Source organism: Triturus cristatus, chromosome 10 (genome assembly GCF_964204655.1).
Source record: "Triturus cristatus chromosome 10, aTriCri1.1, whole genome shotgun sequence".
Classification (NCBI taxonomy): domain Eukaryota; kingdom Metazoa; phylum Chordata; class Amphibia; order Caudata; family Salamandridae; genus Triturus; species Triturus cristatus.
This window is the reverse complement of record NC_140593.1, coordinates 1188673216-1188689780: the sequence shown is the minus strand read 5'-3', so window position 1 is coordinate 1188689780 and position 16565 is coordinate 1188673216. Positions and strand designations below refer to the sequence as shown.

Here is a 16565-nt window from a genome sequence, read left to right as displayed (position 1 = left end):
GAGTCTATGCAGGCATGGAAAGTGTATTAAACTGACTTCACTGCCGCTCATGGCGCCTGGCCATTGATGTGTCGTTTTTAGGGGGAGCTGCAAACGGCTTTGTCAGCATTGAGTAACACCATGTGACAGTGGTGATCAGGACTAGCTAAAGAATAATTTTCAGATCCAGTCTGGGGCCTGGTATGTACTTCAAGTAAGGAATCTGTGGGAGTAATCACATCCATCAGAAATAGTAAATGTTTTTGGATTTTGCATCCTCATTATGAGAGGTGTATTTGGATGATACAGCAATTTCCTAGTGAGCAACAACCATGATAAATACATGTTTAAGGTGTCTCTGTTTTATGACACTGCCAAATGCAGTGTATGCTCTTTCTTATATAATAATGACATACTTCTCAAAAATATCTTGTGTATTAAAGTGTGCACATTTAGTTCATTCTTTTGCATTGCCGTTTTCCAATATGGCCTTAAAGCCATCCCATATTTGATGGAATTAACTGTGTATAAGATTCTTTTAGTGACACCATGCTGCAAGAGGACAGGTAGTCTAGATGACAAAGTGCACCAAGATTCAAAGCTAAATCACAAGCTAATGAAGTTCATTTCTTACAATAGGAAACTATTCTTTTATATTTTATTGACATCAGAAAGTCTTATATGCCACATTGTCACTACCAGACCCACTTTGCAGTGATCGCTGGAAAATATTTGTTTGATCAGTTGATGCAAGTTGTTTGTACTTGCTTTTCCCCGTCTATACTCTGAGCAGAGAATTATCAGCAACTTACAAGATTTGGTAAGCAAGATGATTCATAATTAGCAAATTTAGTTTTAAGGTACAAACAATCAATCCAAAAGCTTTATTTAACAGTTTGTGTCATAAAAGAAGATCACAATAAAACAGCATGATTTTCAACATTAAAATACAGTGAATTCATAGGATAAAACATTACAATTTTATACAGCAAACTGATCCATGTTAAAAACAGTGTAAAATTTAAAAGGAGAGCATATCGTATAGATATTATAAACCATTGTAGGTAAGAATAGCTAGGGGGACTTTTTTCAAACATCACCACAGATATATGACTGGAACACACAGTCCGATAACATTTAATGGTTTTTCATATGACATCTGTACAACCAATATTTCAGTTTCATTGCTCATTTAGCTTTCTACTATAGGAATCTCTGTACAACAGCAATGGGAAATGTTTTACTTTAGAGTAAAGTGAGACATTTTCTTTTTAGTGTGTAGAAGACTGCATCAATACCATGATAGACTCAACCATAGAATATTAAAAGTTTGTTTAGATCAGTCTTTGGTAGTCTAATATTGTATAATCTGAGTGCATACACCGCTGTCGCTAAATATGTGTGGCATAATATTGGCTATTTTTTCCTGTTTCAGTTTCTCCAGTTATTAAGTTCATTCCTTCTTAGGACATGAATGTTTTTTTTCAAAGTCATTGCCCAATGCATAATTGCTGAGTTAGAATAACACTGTCTGCTGGTTAGCTTTTTACTTTCTCATAGGAATGAGATGGTTGTTGGTGTTCAGTTTTCTGTCTAACTAGTAATCAAGTTTTAACACCAAAGTCAAGTTCAGAGCTTGGGTAGGCTGAACAAACCAGACCGTTTGTCCTGTTACTCATTTAGCTCGCAGCTCAAATGCTGGAGAAGAGCTAATTACCGCTAATAAAGTTCACCTTTTACAATTCTGGTCATTTCTGATCCTGTTGTCCTCCTCTGTGAAAGTGAAATGCGCACACTGTCAGGAAATCAAGAATAGGGGCACAGGATGAACTTGAGGATATGTGGTTGTTTAACTTCTGCTAGCTATAAGTTTTAAAAATATTTAGACAGTTGAAGAACTTATGGGATCTTGCCAGATGTTCTTCTGAAAGTTCACAAATTGTGACACACTAACTGATGCTAGTGTCTCAGAACCATTGTTATAGAAAGATTTTTACAAAACAGTAATTTTTTTATTAACTATTCTTGCTGAAGACTTAAGTTTAAGTCCTGCTGAAAATTGAGTCACAGCTAATGTAAAGCCCCTTTAAAAATGTAAAGCCGTCTGATTAACGTGAAAGAGACCGTTGCACATCATGAAGACAATTTTACTTGAGTGATAGAAGAACCCCAATCCACAAGCACTTTATTAAATGAAAATTGAAACGGGATCAACTTGCATTTTGGCGTAAAGAAGTTTAGGGAAGCGGCGTACCGGCTTTCAAACAACTTGGAAGTGAAGAAATTTGTCTGAGTAAATTTACTTTGTCTTTGAGGTTTCATTTTATTTACCTCTTGTTACTCACTCTTTGTCAGACTACTCTGTAGACCTCCATGATTTGTGGATTTTAGGGAGAAGGGGCTAATGGTGATTAGTTTTGGTTGTCACGAGTTCGCTTGCAAAACCTTTAGTTTTGTAAAGATGATTTTCCGCATTGATGTATACAACTGCACAGCACATTTGCACTTTGGTGGTGTAAGTGTATTGGAGACAAAAAAAGAGAGAAAAGACTTTGAGCTGGCCTGGGTTGACGGTTGTCCTTAAGAATGTGTTTTAGTGCTGCTTATAGTTTGTGTTGTTCATGCGGCATGCTTCATCACTACCCATTCATCTCGTGTGTATCTTAAATGTTTTGATGTCATGTGTTGGTACATACAAAGATTGATGCAAAAACATCAAGCTAGTGGCAACAGTACTTCTGTTGATATGTATTAGCTGCAGAAATCTTTGGAGTGCAGTGACTGAAAACGAAGGCAGAATGAGATTCTATGTACATTTTTCTTTTCCTTTGAATAATGCGTATCAGCACTCCTCAGTTGTTAATATGTATTTGGAACCTGTACCTCAGTATTTCCTTTTAAGCATATCTAAGCAGGATGTACAGTAATCTTTAAATTGCAACCCTCATTTACATCAAAAACGGAAGTGGCCTCTTCCATAGCATTTTAAACGTTTAAGTTAGTTGTAAAATGTCACCATACATGTTTGCATTTGGGCTGGTATGCAGTAAATTAGAAGCTGTCATCCAGGATTGGGACTTTTCACGTAACTCCATTTTGATATTTCATCAAAAGCATCTCCCTTTCAAAATGTTGTAAAGAATAAAAGAAAAATCAACAACTTTCACATTCATTCTTTAAAATGGTTCAAAATTGTGCCCTGAGATGAATGGTATGGTTGTGCATTTTGTCTGCTTCCTTTCTACCCCCTACAACGCCAATTTATGCTAATGTCCAGGATGACGTAGTTTTGTTTGAAAGAACTTGCTCTTAGTCTGATTTTGACAAAGACTTATTTCATTTCACTCCTTTTCATGTTTGCTGAAGAAAATAAGTGATTGGTTTTAAGGACTGACTTCCTTTTACCTAATGGAATATTTATTAGCTTTTGTGTGTATCACATCCTTATGAGTTGCTTTTTATCCAGCGCCCTTTTCCTTTTACCACTTCCTCGGAGTGGTGGTGAGAGCAGGCAACTAAAAGGGTGTTTGGTAATGCTCATTCACTAATTGTAAGTTTAAGTAGTCTTCCTATTCCTCTAACAAAGGAACACTAAACAATGACCACTGTCAGTGGCATTATAACATCGCATATAATCAAGGGATGCATTTGTAAACCTATTAGTATTTACCTTTCTTGTACTTTTTGTTATTGTTTCGTCCGCCGCCTTGGTTAAAAAAAAATTATCACATCTAGGACATGCATTTACAGATTTAATTTACAAAAAGTTTTACCATTTTGCGGACAGAAGCGGTGCATGTAGTTGTGCAGAAAATAAATGTTAATGACTAGGAAAAAGTCACACCTCACTGCTTGCTGTTAAGCTGTTTTCATTCCCAGTATCACACACCTCATCTAGATTTCTTGTTTAATGATACTGATTATCTTGTTGAAGGATTATTTGATTTTTCTGAGAAGTGGAAACTTAGCTTTTGGATGCCTATTACTAAAAACTTCAGTTTCCAGTCAGTCAAGATCGGTTCGGTGACATTATGTGCTTTAAAAAAAATAATAAAAAAATCTTTTTACATGTAGTTTCTAAATATGTGTTTATTTTAAGGCTGTGTGTGAATGGGCTCATAAGCTAATGGGTTAACAACTGTTATTGTTTGAAAGTTCTTGTTACTTATGCTATATTTTCCCTCCTTCGTTAGTCTGGCAGCGACCAGGAATATGAAGCCAATGGCTTTTCCAGTGAGCAAAGTTTCTGCTCAAAATCCTCAGTTCAGATTAAGCAGGAGGTGGACACCAATGGTACCTGTGAGGAGGCGTTGCTGGCATCTCTGGTAAGATTAAATGGTTGTCACCCCCACTTGTTTATACATGCATATGGGCCCTATTTCAGAATACCTGATCTTTTCTGCTGGTGCTCTTTTCAGACGATGATGGTAGCTCTCCTTGAATCAAAGACAGACCTTTAGAGACTTGAGTTTCTGCCCTTACTCTTGTTGAGTTCTCAGTTTCTTTAGCTAGTAGGTCATATGGACAGATTCGGGGGCAGAAAAGACTGTCTTCTGGACTCATGCCTGTCTTCCATCTTGGACACTTGCATGAATCCTTCCTTGTTAGACTGAGAATCTCTGGTACTCTTTTGAAAAGAGAAGTAGTAACTTGCATACATTTATAAAAGTATGATATGTAGCCCATCTATGTCATTGTATTTGATTCCTTACCTTTGAATTATCCCCAGGCGTCAGACTGGATCTTGACAAAAAAAATGGGAGCAGTATCCATGTGCACTGGTTGCTGGCGGCGTCATCGGCGTTGTCCACACCGGAAGTTATGTTTGCAGTGCCTATATAGGTGCCACACAGGCACACTGACGTCTGTTCTTTTCTTTCTGCATCAGTCAGCGCAGATTCGGGAAGAGCTACCTCTTAGACGTTTGTCTAGTCTGTTTGAGGTTTATCCTCCTGGTGTGTTAGTATGTCACCTAAAAAGGGTGGCTTTGAGCCCTGTGTTGCCTGCACCTTGTTTGCTTCTTGTGCCTCGAGCGGGACCAGCACCCAAAAGCCTATCCCAACTGGCCTGAAGGCCTTGAGGGGACCGATCCCTCAAGCTCCTGGTGGCTCAACGCACGACGATTAAGGTCCCGGTCGAGAGGAAGGTCCCGGGAGTGGTCATGGAGCTCAAAGTAATTGTCGCACTCTAACTCGTCAAGCCACTCAGGTTAGTCGAGGTCACATAAGAAAAAGAAGTCGTGCTTCGACTTCCTCTTCCATCGGCAGATGAGAGAGCGTCTCCACTCCAGACCTGGCTCCGCAGTTGAGCTAGTGTCTGGGTTGGCTCCGCACATCCTGGAGCTTCTGGTAGCCCTACACCCGCCCATATTTGCTGTGCCATTCTGTCAGGAGGCCAGTGTTCCCGTCAGTATCCGCATTCCCAATGGCCACGGTGGATCGGGAATTCTAAAAGCTGGACAATTTAGACAAGAACATGTTTTCTTCCACCAGCTTGGCATTGCGGTCTGTGAACACTGCATGTCTTTTGGGCCTCTACCCACGCTCTGTGGGACACGGTAACTGAGGAGGCCGGGCTGTGCTTTCCCAGGCTGTTGCCGATTGGAGCGCCGCAGCTAAGTTCACCATTTGCTGTGGATTAAACACCACCGACACACTAGGCTGAGTGGTTTAGACGACAGTGAATCTAAGATGCCACGTCGTTGAGGATTACCGGCTTTTCATGGGATGTCCAGATATCCCTTATGGACATGCCCTTTGATGGCTCCCATCTCATCTAAGAAGAGCCGGATTGGGCGCAGTAGCGCTGTAAGGACAGACTGGCTATGGACAGGTGATTGGGGGTGACTGGGGGAGGGGCAATGAAAAGGCCCAATCTGCTTTTCCCAGCCATGGAAGGGGGAGCGGGGTCAGCCACGTCCGTACCTGCTGCAAGGCTGCTCCTTCTGCCAGGTGGCCAGTTGTCTGGTCAGTGTCCGCACTCCCTGCCCCCTTGATCTGAGAGACTGGATGGTAGAGTTGGACCTACAGGACGCTTACTTTCCCATCCCCATCCTGCCAGCCCACGGACGTTACTTGCGGTCAATGGTGGACCACAAGCACTTTTAGTTAACTGTGCTCCCATTTAGCTTGACCAGCGCCCTTTGGGTGTTCACCAAGGTGGTGGTTGCAGCTCATCTGTGGAGATCAGGGCTGCCAATCTTCCCCTATCTCGACGACTGACTGTTGAAAGTGGACTCGCCCCAGGCTGTTGTCTCCCACCTCCAGACTACAGCAGACCTCCTACATTCATTGGGGTTCACTATAAACGTGCCAAAGTCACACCTGAGTTGTTCTGGATATAGTTCAGTTTCAGGCCTATCCTCCCGAACAGCAAGTCCAGGAGCCGAAGATGACTGCAGAATCACAAATGGCGTCTCCATCTGGAGGTGGTGCAAGGTCTGTTAAAGAAGTGGGGAGAGCTTTGGTTATATCAGTTCGCCATTGACTAGAACAAGCAATCTTACCTGTTCTGTTCACTGAAGTTTCCTAGGCGGCTCTCGCTCTAAAAAGCTTTTGTCGAGAGTTCAGCTCTGGCCTTCTGTACGCCTTTCCACCTATACCACTCCTGCCGAGAGTTCTTAAGACGATCAGGAACGACCATGCCCAAGTCATTCCTGTGGCTCCGGACTGGCCCCGGAGAGTCTGGTATCCCGAGATGATGAGCATGGCCATCGGTCCTCCGATCAGGCTGCCCCTTCGGGTGGATCTTCTGTCGCTGCAATAGGGGAGTGTTCTCCGCCTGAATCTGTCAGCGCTCTGCCTTCTTAGTGGAGATTAAGTGGTGAGAGATGACAACTTTTGACATCTGGCCGAAGTCTGTGAAGTTATCTTGGCAGCCAAGTGTCCCTCCACCAAGATGGTATACGTCTGCTGTTAGACATAATTTGTGGCATGGTATACAGAAAGACAACATGATCCCCTTTTTGCCCCCCCCCCCCCCCCCCCTTTTCAGGATTTCTTGTTAATTCTTTTCCTTGCTGAGCAGAGCTTTTCTCTGGGCACTCTGAAAGGCTGGCTGTCCTCCATTTTGGCTTCTCTACAGTAGCCTGATTGTCCATCCCTCTTCAAATACCCTATTGCTCCTACCTTCTCCTTTTATTATGTCTAACTGCCTTCCTGGTTGCAGTCACATCTGCCCAGAGAATCAGTGAGATTTAGGCCTTGTTATCCAAGCCTCCTTATCATAACATCTACCCAGACAAGCTGGTGCTTGTTGCAAGAGCTTCCTTTCTTCCGAAAGTGGTCACTCCATTTCATGTAGGACAATCCATCACTCTGTATACTTTTTACACTCTGTCTCACCCCTCTAAAGAAGAGGAGCGACCACCGTATGGACCCATAAATAACGTTGCTGTTCTTCCAAAATGCACAAGGAGTTCAGTTGGGTGACCAATCTTTGTGGGATATGTCGGAGCAAAGAAGGGAGGGCCGTACAGAAGAGAACCATCCCACGATGGATTGTACACTGTATTCAAATCTACCATGCAGTGACTAAAAAGCAAACCCTGAGGGTTTTTTGCTCATTCCACCAAAGCCAAGGCTGCAACGACTAACTTAGCACGCAGAGTTCCGGTCCTGGATATCTGTCAGGCAACAACATGGGCCTCACTGCACGTTCACAAAGCACTACTGCCTGGACAATCGCCGTTTGGTCCTGCAGGACTTCCTCATGTGAAATTGGTCTACATATCCACCTCCGGAAGAAGGTAATGCTGGGGTATCTATTCAAGGGTATGGAATCTGAGGCTAGAAGTCTCTATCAGTTGAACAAGTTACTTACCTTCAGTAATGCTTTATCTCATAGAGACTTTATCTAGCTGCAGATTCCTTACCAACCCACCCATTCGTCTGCTCTACAAATGGATTTCTAGAGACAGGACTGTTCCTCTTTCAGGGCCCTTGTTTTCCTAAGCAGTGAACAGTGTACTTCCTGGCTCCGGGCTTCTGGTCTGGAAAGTCGGGAAAATTATAACTGACTTCCGCTACCCCTGGGTGGCGCCAATATAGGCACCGCGAACATCACTTCTGGTGAGGATGCCGCCGCCACGTGGGACCAAACAACACCACCTACCGGCACTCAGGGTACTGCTCACAAACAAAATTTCCAGATCAAGTTTGACGCCTGGGGATAATTCAAAAGTAAGTAATCTGCGGCTAGATAAAGTCTGTACCAGATAAGACGTTACTGAAGGTAAGTAACTTGTTATTTATGCCCAAACTCTTGCTAAAAAAGGTACATATGAGCTTACCTCCACTGCCTTCAAACTCAACCTTACTTAACATATTACACCACACATGGGTGATGAAATACTAGTGAAGGGTACTGCTCTGTTTAACTCTTTCTTCTAATTTATGTTCAGAAGACAACTTTTAAATAAATACTTTTCTTTGCAGACAGTAGCCTCTTCAGCACTGTCCAGATGAGTTGCATTTCGAACTGTCTTGTTCCTTCTGGGACCTTGACTCTAATCCTAACTGAAGCTTGGTGGTCTCTTTCTAGAATATGTTGCAGGCAGTTAGACCAAGAAAACTCTTATGATATTTACTGTGCTGAGAGCGAGTTCCAGAGAACGTCTCTGTTCGAGGCATATGAGCTGTAGATCGCATACTTTTGCATAGATCGCCATCTGGTGTTGGGCTCGGATGTTTGCACTTTGTTACTGTAGAAGTCTTTGTAGTCACGAGATAGGTGACTCCTCCTTTGGTTAGTAGTGCGCATGGGCATCGACTCCATCTTTAGATTGTTTTTTTCCACCATGGTTCAGATGTAATTTGCTGCATCCGGGTCGACGACGTTTCGATTCGCCTTCGACGCGCAAACACTCTCACTGCTCGACGATATTGTTTCAATCGCGATCTCTCTCGACGCGTATCCAGTTCCAAAGACATTTTCGAGACCGGTTGTCGACGTGGGCCGTAGGGGCTGATCGGCAGCATCAACCATCTCATGGAAAGGACTCCATTTAAAAAATGCAAATGTGGGGCTAAATTCCCACACTCAGATCTCTACGAGGTCTGCAACCTTTGTCTCTCGCCAGAATACGCGAGTCGACACTGCCAGGCCTGTGACTCAGGTCCAAGAAGACTATACGTGATCGCCTGGCTTGACGTCAGGAAATGTCCAGATCAACAGTCTCGGTGCCGCAAGACATCTTCGAGGCAGGCCCGATGATCCGGAACCAGAGACAGGAGATAAACAGGCCAGCGTCTCCGAAGCCGAGGAATCGGACTCAGAAGACCAGACGATTATTCCAGTTCAACGGAGCGCGAGTACTGACGTCGACACCCCTGCCCCGAAAAAACAAAAGGCTCCAGTAACACCTTCACCTTCGGGTCTGGGTCGACACCGAGACAAGACTTCAGAAGCCCCGCCTCCAGGCCCGGCTCACAAAGCCTTCAGGCATCTTCGGCACCGAAACATAAACCCAAGGTCCCGTCGCCGCCAGAATCTTCGGCACCGAAACCCAAGGTTCCGGACTCTTCGACGCCGAAACCCAAGGTTCCGGACTCTGCGACGCCAAAGCAACTTCAATCTAAATCCTCAGAGCCAAAAAAACAACCTAAGTCTTCGGAGTCGAAAACTCCACCTAAGCAGAAGGAGACAAAAACCCGTCCTAAAGAAGACAGGCCAAAACACCACTCGGAGCTGAAGTCTTCGGCGCCGAAGAAAGACAACGGATCCAAGGAACTTTTCCATCCAGATCCACCAGATCCTAAGCAAAGAACACTCAATATTGACCCCATTACCGGCCAAGTCACCTCTATACCACCTAAGAAGAGAAAATTGGACACCTCAGAAACACCTGACATACCCTCCAAGAAAAAAGACTCATCAACCTCACCTATGAGGCTTTTCTCTCCACCTCCACAACCTCCAAACATTATACTCTCTCCAGTGCCTCCTCTTTCACCTGCACCACAAGAGGATGATGAGGATGTAGGGGGTGAGGATGAGGACATAGACCCACCACATCATACAGATACTTATTATGACACCCACAGTACCCCACCTCATGACTCTTGGGACAATTACAATGTCCCAGATGAACCTGAGCCTGATTTATCTCCCTCCAGACCATCCCCTCCAGATGATAATGTAGGTTTTGCGTAACTAATCAATCCTAGGATTGAGAAAAAGTACAAGCCAGTTCCAAGCGATCCAGCTTATATTAAAGGTTAACTCCCTCTGGACTCAATAGTAGTGGCAAATGCCCAAACCACAGATGATGCCCCTCCGCCAGACAAACAAATCTAAGCTACTGGACGCATCAGGTAAAAGAGTTGCGTCCCAGGCAGCAAACTTTTGGCGCATTGCCAACTCACTGTCTTTACTAGAGAGGAATGACAGGGCTCACTATGATGAGCTTGAAAAGCTCATGCAGCATCTTCCAGATGAGTACAAGACCAATGCAAATGATCTCATACAAGAGGGAAAGTTAATCACAAACACCTCAATAAAATGTGCCCTGGATGCAGCAGATGCAGCATGCCGCGCAATTAATACAAGCGTGTTACTACGTAGACATGCGTGGCTGCGCATATCTTGTTTTAAAGAGGTGCAGTCTACCATCCTCAATCAACCCTTAGATCAGGAACACTTGTTTGGACCCACTGTGGGCACTTCTTTAGAAAAGATGAAAAAGGACACAGACAGCCAAATCCATGGGGGCTCTACAAGCAACAACTAGTAGAGGTTCTTTTCGTCGCTCCTCTTATAGAGCCGCCTCCAAGACGATTGGTACAGAAACCACCTCTTCCACTTCTAAAAGCCCCACTCAAAACTTCCCCTAACAGAGGTTATTTTAGAGGCAATAACAGAGGGAGAGGGCGTGGTTTTAATACCCGCATCTCCCCCACCACCAAACAGGGACTTCCCTCCACTCCCCCCAGACCATTCCACTCCAGTCGGGGGAAGACTATCACAGTTCCTACTTGTATGGAATTCCATTACCACAGACAGGTGGGTAAGACAAATTATCCATTATGGTTACTGCCTGGAACTCAATTCTACTCCACCCCACCCCACATACCTCCCAAACAACGTCCAATGTGCACAGAACATCTTGTGCTTCTCAAGCAGGAGGTTTCCTCTTTGAAAAACATGCAATAGAACCGGTTCCCATACATCATCAAAACACGGGGATTTTCTCCCTTTATTTCCTCATTCCAAAAAAGGACGGCACTCTCAGGCCAATATTAGACCTCAGACCGCTAAACCTGTACATACAATCTGACCATCTCCACATGGTCACGCGACAACAGGTCCTCCCACTGCTTCAACAAGGCGATTTCCTTGCCACTCTAGTTCTCAAGGACGCCTACTTCCACATTCCTATTCACCCTGCTCACAGGAAATACCTACGAATTGTAGTGGGCGGACAACATTACTAGTTCAAAGTCCTACCATTGGGAGTCACAACAGCACCCAGAGTCTTTACAAAATGCCTTGCGGTGGTAGCAGCACACTTAAGAAGACAACACATTCATGTGTTTCCTTACCTAGACGACTGTCTTATAAAAGCCAAGCCATGTCACGATTGTGTACAAGACACACACACAACACAATCCAGCTGCTACACAACTTAGGATTCACAATAAATCTCACCAAATTGCATCTACAACCGTCCCACACCCAACTGTATCTAGGTGCCACAATAGATACTTCCAAAGCCCTTGCATACCCCAACCAGGATCGCCAGTATGCAAGCCCTCATAACAAGATTTCAGCCGCAACACTCACTACCAGCTCGAGTGTTCATGCAACTGATGGGGATGATGGCTTCTTGCATCTTAATCGTTCCTTATGCAAGACTTTGGATGCGTCCATTACAGGAATGCCTAGCACATCACTGGAACCAGGTTCAGGGTCAACTTTCAGATTTGGTTTTGGTAGACAGCCGCACATATCGCTCTTTGCAATGGTGGAACACGCAAAATCTTTCCAAAGGGTGACCGTTCTTAGACCTGGTTCCACAAATAGTGCTAACAGCGGATGCATCGCTCACTGGCTGGGGAACTCATCTCTTAAACCACACCATCCAGGGTATGTGGACCCCTCAACAAAAACTCCTCCACATCAATCACCTGGAGTTACTGGCCATATTTCTCCCCCTAAATTCATTCCAGAAACATCTCCTAGGCAAAGCTGTCCTCGTCCGAATGGACAACATGACAGCAATGTACTATATACAAAAACAGGGCGGAACACACTTTGCTGCTTTCATGCCTAGCACAAAGCATTTGGAGATGGGCCATTCCTCAAAAGATATACCTCTTAGCAGAGCATCTACCTGGGATACACAATCAAATTGCGGATCTTCTCAGTCAACAACCGCACGAATGGCAACTTAATTCGCATGTTCTTCATCCATTTTTTCAAATGTGTGGCCACCCAGACATAGATCTGTTTCACACATTTAAACACAAAATGCCCAAACTTCGCATCCAGGTATCCACACCCATTGTCCAAAGGCAATGAGATATGGATGAATTGGTCAGGCAGATATGCATGCGCTTTTCCGCCTCTCCCACTCATTCCATTACTGGTGCGCAAACTCAAACAAGTGTCTCACAATGATCCTAGTTGCGCCAACATGGGACCGACAGCCATGGTTCACAACACTACTGGAACTCTCAGTAGTCCCACACCAAAAGTTGCGCCTTTCCCCAAAGCTTCTCACACAGAACCATGGAGAGATAAGACATCCAGAACCAGCGCAACTGAACCTAGCGATCTGGCTCCTGAAATCTTAGTTTGGTTACCTCAATCTCCGACCAGACCTCATGAACGTCATTAAAGAAGCTAGACGTCCTACCACTAGAGCATGCTATGCAGCTAAATGGAAAAGATTCGTTCTTTACTGCAATAACAACGCAATCAATGCACTAGATACTTCCACTCAAAACATTATCTGTTATCTCCTGCATCTACAAAGATGTAATCTGGCATACACATCCATACAATTACATCTTGCTGCTATAGCAGCTTACTTACAGAACAGACAACACGGACGAGGGGGACAGGGTTTCTTCCCCTGCGGCTCCATCGGAATCCCGTAGTCCCGCGGCCTACCCACCTTACCCGGGTCCGTTGGCGACTCCCGCTCAGGAATTTCTTGCCATCTTGGACCGCCTGTTTAGGCCTCGGGCTCCCGCCTGTGCACCCTCTGGCCCCGCGGTCCCGTGTCAGGATCCTGTCGGGCCGTTGGCGGCTCTGGCCCCGCAGGATCCTGCGCAGCTGGCTCCGACGCCACAAGGTCCCGCTCTGCCAGCTCTGGCCCCAGCGCTGCCCTCGGCTCCGCCTCCAGCACCGAGATTAGAGGCCTCTGGTCTCCGGCGGAGTCCCGGCTCCTTATCAATCTGTTGGAGCTTCGGGCGATCTGACTTGCACTGAAGGCATTCCTTCCCTCTGTCTGGGGAAGTGTAGTGCAGTCGTTCACGGACAACACCACCACCATGTGGTATTGCAACAAGCAGGGCGGGGTCAGGTCGTGGATCCTATGTCAGGAGGCTCTGCGCCTCTGGACATGGCTGGAACATTCGTGGCATTATCTTGGTGGTTCAACACATGGCGTGTTCTCTGAACGCCAGGATGGACAAACTCAGCCGCCAGTGCTTGATGGATCACGAATGGCATCTGAACTCGGATGTGGCGCAAGGTCTCTTTCTGCAGTGGGGAGAGCCTTGGTTAGATCTATTCGCCACAGAAGAGAACGCACAATGTCATCAGTTTTGGGCGTTGGAATTTCCAAGGCGGCACTCGCTCCGCGATGCTTTTCGACGGAGTTGTGGTCTGTTGTACGCCTTTCCGCCTATGCTACTTCTGACCAGAGTGCTGAAGAAGATTCGGCGCGACCGGGTCCAAGTCATCCTGGTGGCTCCGGACTGGGCACGAAGATACTGGTATCCTGAGCTACTCAACATGGCGATCGATCCCCCGATCCGACTGTCTCTTCGGGAGGATCTTCTGTCGCAGCAGCAGGGGATGGTCCTCCACCTGAACCTGTCCAGCCTCCACCTCCATGCGTGGAGATTGAGCGGCGACAGTTGACAGCTTTCGATCTTCCTCCCGAAGTCTGTGATGTCATTCTGGCAGCCAGGCGTCCCTCCACTAAAACGGTATACGCCCTCAGGTGGAACAAATTTGTAGCATGGTGCACAGCTAAGGCTGTGGATCCCCTTTCTGCCCCTCTTTCCAAAGTCCTTCTGTTCCTTCTTTCTTTGGCCCAGCAGGGCTCTGCTCTGGGCACTATCAAAGGTTATCTTTCGGCCACCTCTGCCTTTTTACGGCTTCCAGATCAGCCTTCTCTTTTTAAGTCCCCGGTTGTTAACTGTCTCCTGAAAGGCATTACGCACACGTTTCCTCCGGTGCCGTTCAGAATGCCTCAATGGGACTTAAACCTTGTCTTGACATATCTGATGTGCGCTCCCTTCGAGCCCCTTCATAACTGTCCTTTGCGTCTTCTCACTCTCAAGACGGCTTTCCTGGTAGCTATCAACTCTGCCAGAAGAGTGAGTGAGTTCCAGGCTCTTTCTTCCAAACCCCCTTTCCTTTCTGTTCATCCGGACAAGGTGGTTTTAAGGACCCGTCCATCTTTCTTGCCAAAGGTTGTCACGCCCTTCCACATCGGGCAGACCATCACTTTGCCCACCTTCTTTCCGCATCCTTCAAAAGTGGAGGAGAGTGTCCACCGTCTGGACCCAAAACGTGCGCTCTCGTTCTACCTGCAGCGCACACAGCAGTTCCGGGTGGATGACCAGCTCTTTCTTGGCTACGTGGGCGCCAAAAGAGGTCGGGCAATTTGGTCCAAGCGGACCATCTCTCGGTGGGTGGTGCTCTACATCGAGGCCTGTTACTTGTTGGCTAAGAAGGAGCCTACTGTGGGGCTGTGTGCCCATTCTACCAGGGCGACGGCAGCCACTACTGCCTTGGGACGATGCGTCTCCTTGCAGGACATTTGTCAGGCAGCCACATGGGCCTCGCTGCACACGTTTACCAAGCATTACTGCCTTGACAGTCAGGTCCGGAGAGACGGCTTCTTTGGCCATCTGTTCTCCGTGACTTTTTGGTGTAATCTGTTCGCAGACCCTCCTCTGGGGTTGGTATTGCTGGGGTATCTATTCTAAGGTAAGGAATCTATCACTCACGTGTCTCTTTCAGATGCATACGTTACTACTTGTGTAACGATATATCTGTAAGAGACATTAGTTAGAGATAGATTCCTTACCGCCCCACCCATCCTCCCCGTTCTGCGAACTGATTTCTAGGGTTAAGGTCATCCCTTTCCGGGCTCTAGTTCCATGGCACCAGTAGTCAGTGTCTTGCATGACTCTACATTCCTGGCGCGGAAAGTCGTGTACAGAACTGACGTCAGCGCGCATGGGTGGCGCCTAAGTAGTCTCCGTGACGTCATCTCGGCGCATACGATGCCAGCGACGGACGTGGAGCCGCACAACGCCACCTACTGACGCGCAGGGGTACTGCTAGCGAAAAAACGTTCCGGTTCCAGTCTGACGCCTGGGGATATTCTAAGGTAAGGAATCTATCACTCACTAATGTCTCTTACAGATCTATCGTTACACAAGTAGTAACTTGTGTGTATAGCTGCATCAGTCTGGGTTTTCAGAGCCTTTATGGAATACCCTTGAAGATATGCCATTTTATGGGGTACATTTATTTGGTGTATATGCTGATTCGGCTTTAAGGCAATTTAGAGCTGCACGGTGTGGTAAAGACTCCTAGACATTTCTTTGCTGGATCTGGTTGGATCTTTCTTTCTGACTTGTGTGGACAGCAGTGATTATAAATGAGTTGCAATGTGTATTCATCTAGTTGCAACCTTTGTGTGGTGTTTCTGCCTACTGCAGGAGTTTATGGTTGTTCAGCTAACCTTGTGGTTCTTTACACGCATACACTTGACCCCTTACTTCCAATGAGTTACAATTATAGTACTGCATTTATTCTGAAGAATTCTTTCAGTAAAGTTTTACTCTCTAGAGTATATTTCACAATACGTTACTATCTGGATTACTATTAACTGCTTGACGCAGTAATCGTGACTTTCTACTTCAGCTCCGTCGATTTAGTTTTCAGCTGTTCCTTGGTTTGGTTTTTCAGCATTTACATTTTGCTTTACTCTACAGAAGAGCTCAAGGTTTGATATTTTAATGGTTGGTTCCATATTCTATGTGGAGTATCTTTTGTATGCTTGGTGAGGATTTCTTAATATATATGTACTCATTTTATTGAACAAACTTGTCATATTTATTGTGAAGAATTTTGTCGCTTTTATTTATAGCAATTTTAAACATTTTTTTATGATGACATTTTGTATCATGGGCTTTTATGATTTATTGTAATTCGAATAAACCTTGTTTGATTGATATATTTATAAATTGAGTTGTTTCTCAACTTTTGCACTCATTGGGGGTGCAAAGGTCTGCCCTCTGTGTCGTGTTATTTGTCTGACGTTTAATACCATGCATTCTTGAAGTTTGGTGGGTACTTTTTTTATTTTTGTACCTCCATGGGAGTCTCCGTATATG

At 45.4% G+C, this 16565-nt stretch overlaps 1 protein-coding gene across 8 annotated transcripts in view; it reads left to right on the top strand.

Moving 5' to 3' along the window:
* Nucleotides 1-16565, top strand: part of LOC146797000 (uncharacterized) — a 1179218-nt gene that overhangs the window by 933248 nt on the left and 229405 nt on the right. For all 8 annotated transcript variants that reach the window (XM_085629591.1, XM_085629587.1, XM_085629592.1 and 5 more), the window contains one exon: nucleotides 4173-4304. In XM_085629591.1, the coding sequence (XP_085485717.1) occupies nucleotides 4173-4304 (132 nt within the window). The remainder of the gene's footprint in view (nucleotides 1-4172; nucleotides 4305-16565) is intronic.